Source organism: Branchiostoma floridae, chromosome 2, assembly GCF_000003815.2.
Source record: "Branchiostoma floridae strain S238N-H82 chromosome 2, Bfl_VNyyK, whole genome shotgun sequence".
In the NCBI taxonomy this organism is placed as follows: Eukaryota; Metazoa; Chordata; class Leptocardii; order Amphioxiformes; family Branchiostomatidae; genus Branchiostoma; species Branchiostoma floridae.
In genome coordinates, this window is record NC_049980.1 from 30073176 (window position 1) to 30077109 (window position 3934).

Sequence of the window (3934 nt, forward strand, 5' to 3'; positions counted from 1 at the left end):
TTTTCAACTATTTTGGACTGCTCCTGGTGGGCTCCGTCGCTCTTTTCGCTTTCAAATATATGTCAGTCTGCTGCCATAGGTCACTAGCATCTGGTCACTACTAGTATTTTCATAAGCAGTCGCCCAACTATTAGGTATAGTCGCTTCCAAGTTGATGACATAAACTCCTGTAGATCTCTCGATTTCTGCATTGCTGGTCTCAAAAATTCTGTTGTCCAGGCGGTCTTCTACACAAGACGATGCTAGTCAGGAGCACTGGCTTGTAAAGTTCACATAACAGTAGTATTCAGTCCATCGTGAAACGGCAGCAGCTAGCCCTTCTCGCGTTCGACGTAGTGACAATGACCTTTCTTGCTGAAAGTCAAACCACACAAAACAACAGCTGGGCTCTTCGGTGCATCGGTTGTTGCAACAGAACTAGGTCCCATGGCGTTGGTAGTTGGATGCAATTCCACAGCAAGAAGGTGTCCGATCTTGACGTAGAGTATTTCCAAGCTCTCATTGTTCACTGGCTGTGGGGCCGTCTGGCGTGCATACTAAGAGCTGGGTGAAAGCACTACTTTACAGAAACAAGGTCATCTCCGAATGCCAACTGAAAGATGGGATTGAAAGATTTGAAAATCGTAACACGTTTGCTGATTGGTCTACCCAACTGCTATGTGGAATACAATTGGCTGCGTTTTATGCGTATTTGCATATAGACGGACAAAGTAAGCTGAATTTAGCTTATTGTCACATGGTCGCAATTCACAGACTGTCAAACAATACAGTCAGTCAAACAATACCCACACGGTACTAGGTGGTAAAGTGCAGCTGTAATTGCTTACGGTTTCAGACATCACTTTGATAATAAACGTAACGTTTACTCTATCCTACAACAATAGTGAACTACATAAACCTCCTTGGTTCAACTAGCATTATCACAAAGCATAAACATGTTATGAATCAAGGGCCCCGACGTGCATAGTTATCAACTTCCCTGACACAAAAGATGACATTTGTTTGTCGTACAATGCTTCTATATATACATGTATTACTTTCATGCATATCCTAACAAAGAAAAAATTCAATTATGTATCCTACGCGTCACGCGTGTGTGTTTTCTGTTTATATAAACCAAGGGGACCCATCCTTAGGCTCCTTTTAACCTCCTTTATGTATCTTGAAAATCTTTATTACATACTATTTGTATGTCTTATTTTCTAGTTCACTAAAATGAGCTTGTCGTGTATCGTTATATATCATAAATAAACCTATCACAGAAGTTCTTATGTTTTTCTAAGCTCCATAGGCTTTGATAGAAATTGTTTGTGTTTGCAGAAATCCTTCTAACAAATTGAATAATCATTTAACTACACCCTGTGTCTGGCCGGACAGCTAAACAATCAGAACGGTACCATAACATCAACCTGTACATTTAGTTTCAATATGTGTATGCATTTTTCTTTTTGGGGGGTGGCGGGATTTTTGTAGCCAGTAAGTCAGACGTGTCGCGATCGCGTATCGACGCCATGTATTCAGAACAAAACATTGCATGTGTATTGGGGGGGGGGTGCGTTCAGTGGAAATAGCAGTTTATTAACGTCTGTTTCTTTCTAAAATACTGTAGCGTGTAGATTTTCATCCATGGGTATCTCAATCCCATAAGTTGAACAAACTTGCAAATTTACTGTAAGATGCTACTGCCGTATCGGACATTATTTACAGAATTGGAACGTGCGCGTTCAGAACCAGTAACGCGCCTTTTCCCGGCACGATCAATAAATAAGCAAACGGAACACAATGTTACGAAATAGACATGTTCAACTGTCAAACATTTTGTTGCACAGTAATATCTTATAATTCATGCAGCATGAGCAAACTTTGAAATTTCTAAAGTCACTCTGCGGTACCGTAAGTTGAATATACACACGTTAAAATGTTATCAGGATCATAAGCTTTGTTAATGCAAGAAATAAGATACAGAGAAAGAAGTTTTTCGTTTCTTTATTCTATGGATACTTCTATACTGTTTTCAGTACCATTAAAAAAAACAACGTTGAGAGCAATAATCGCTTGAATACACACTACCCCTTCACTGAGCCACTTCTCAAGACACGCAGTGTGCGGGTACCGCGAACTACCGGACATGGCCATGTCCGGCAATGATTGGGGATATTCGGCACCGGACACACTGTGGCTAGAAATTCGTTTATACGACCCGGACATGTCAAGTTCCACGGTAGTGTAAGAAACCAAAAATTGCCAGAAATTCTTGTTTTAGTGCAGTGTTTTCCTATGAAGTAGTTCTGATGGAATGATTTGATGTTGATATGCATCTTCATTTGTGTGGTACATAGCAAGAAATTAGTGTGTTGAAATTGTTGAATTAACATGCTTTCTATTTCAAATTTTGCAGGTGGTTCTTTAGAGTTGTACGGTGCTATACCAGAACCTGTTTTAGGGAGAATAGCTTTTTCTGTAAGTGCAAAGATTTATTACTTTTTCTCACTCAGTAACACTATGTAGTTCACCTTTATCCGAGGAGTAACCTATATCTGTTGCTTTCAGGAATGGGTGATTAGGGGTATGAAGTCGACGGACGGTAGTTTCAAACTACAATATTCTGAACATATTACTAGTTGAAACCATCATCGGTCCAGTTGATATCACTTAATACTGAGTTGGTAAACACAACGAATATAGGGTACCTTGCGGATAAAGGTGAACTAGCATTACATGTGCTACCAAAACTTTTGCAATGGCCCAATTGATTACATTGTGTTATGAATTTGTTTTCAGAACATTGTAAGGCTGCACAAATATGGTAAATGGATTTTAAGAAGTAAAATTATGGTAAGGAGAAAATTCAATGTGAAAGCGCTGAGAGTCTGAGGGAACTTCAAAAGTCAATACACATTGTTTCAGGGACTGTGGATACAGATGCACGTTTTCCTCCTAACACATGTTTTTCATCTTCATTGCTTTCTGAATATTTCCATATATATGTCCTAGAACCAAGAAATTGGTGTTGCCTTCAGTTTGGTCATGTTGGTATATCATCGTAGCTAAGCAATGTATTTGGCAAGAGCAACACTACTTATGATACCTATTTAGTAGTTATTCTTTAGTACACAGCACTGTCCTTGGTGCTGAATGTTGTGCTTTGGTTTCTTCGTAACAAATACCATCAACTTTTGACATGTCACCCTCATAGAAACATGATAGTCACCCACTTAATACCTAAATTGTGATTAAGACCAAGATTGGAGGGAAATGCAAATTCTATGGATTTGAAATACAATGTATATGACTTAAAAAGAGACCACACTTGCCAAAACTTGTGTGGTGAAAAATTCTTCCATTGGAATACAACTGATGATTACAAAAGGTGAATTACACTGTAGCAGTATAGAAGGGATACGCAAGAAGGACGATCAGGCTACCTTCAGAGTGATGGTTTTCATCTTCACTGCTGTCTGAATATTTGCATATGTATGTCCGCTCCTAGAACAACAAAAATTGGTGTTGCCTTCAGTTTGATCATGTTGGTACATCATCATAGCTATATAGGCAAGAGAAACACTACATATGATACATATTTAGTAGTTATTCTTTACTACACAGCACTGTCCTTGGTGCTGAATGTTGTGCTTTAGTTTATTCTCAACAAATAGCGGAAACTCTTGACATATCACCCTGAGGCTCATATATACAAACATGCTAGTCACTAAGACCAAGATTGGAAGGAAATGCAAAATTCTATGGATTTGAAATGCAATGTATATTACATAAAAAGTTGTAACGGGAGGTGCCCCAACACGGTACGCTTTTTCTTGCGCTCAAACTCATGGCGCTCCATCGCTAGTTGCCTGAGAGTGGTCAAATTTTGATGACTGAATTTTTTACACATAGATTTGAACAACATACTTGAATAAGAAATGCATTCATGTGA

The 3934-nt window shown here is 38.8% G+C and overlaps 2 protein-coding genes across 4 annotated transcripts in view; one reads left to right on the plus strand and one right to left on the minus strand.

The window, feature by feature from the left end:
* Positions 1–3934, minus strand: part of LOC118409729 (3-oxoacyl-[acyl-carrier-protein] reductase FabG-like) — an 876245-nt gene that overhangs the window by 442318 nt on the left and 429993 nt on the right. The window lies entirely within an intron of this gene.
* Positions 1–3934, plus strand: part of LOC118409713 (dual specificity mitogen-activated protein kinase kinase 5-like) — a 27745-nt gene that overhangs the window by 11757 nt on the left and 12054 nt on the right. For all 3 annotated transcript variants that reach the window (XM_035810970.1, XM_035810972.1, XM_035810971.1), the window contains one exon: positions 2399–2460. In XM_035810970.1, the coding sequence (XP_035666863.1) occupies positions 2399–2460 (62 nt within the window). The remainder of the gene's footprint in view (positions 1–2398; positions 2461–3934) is intronic.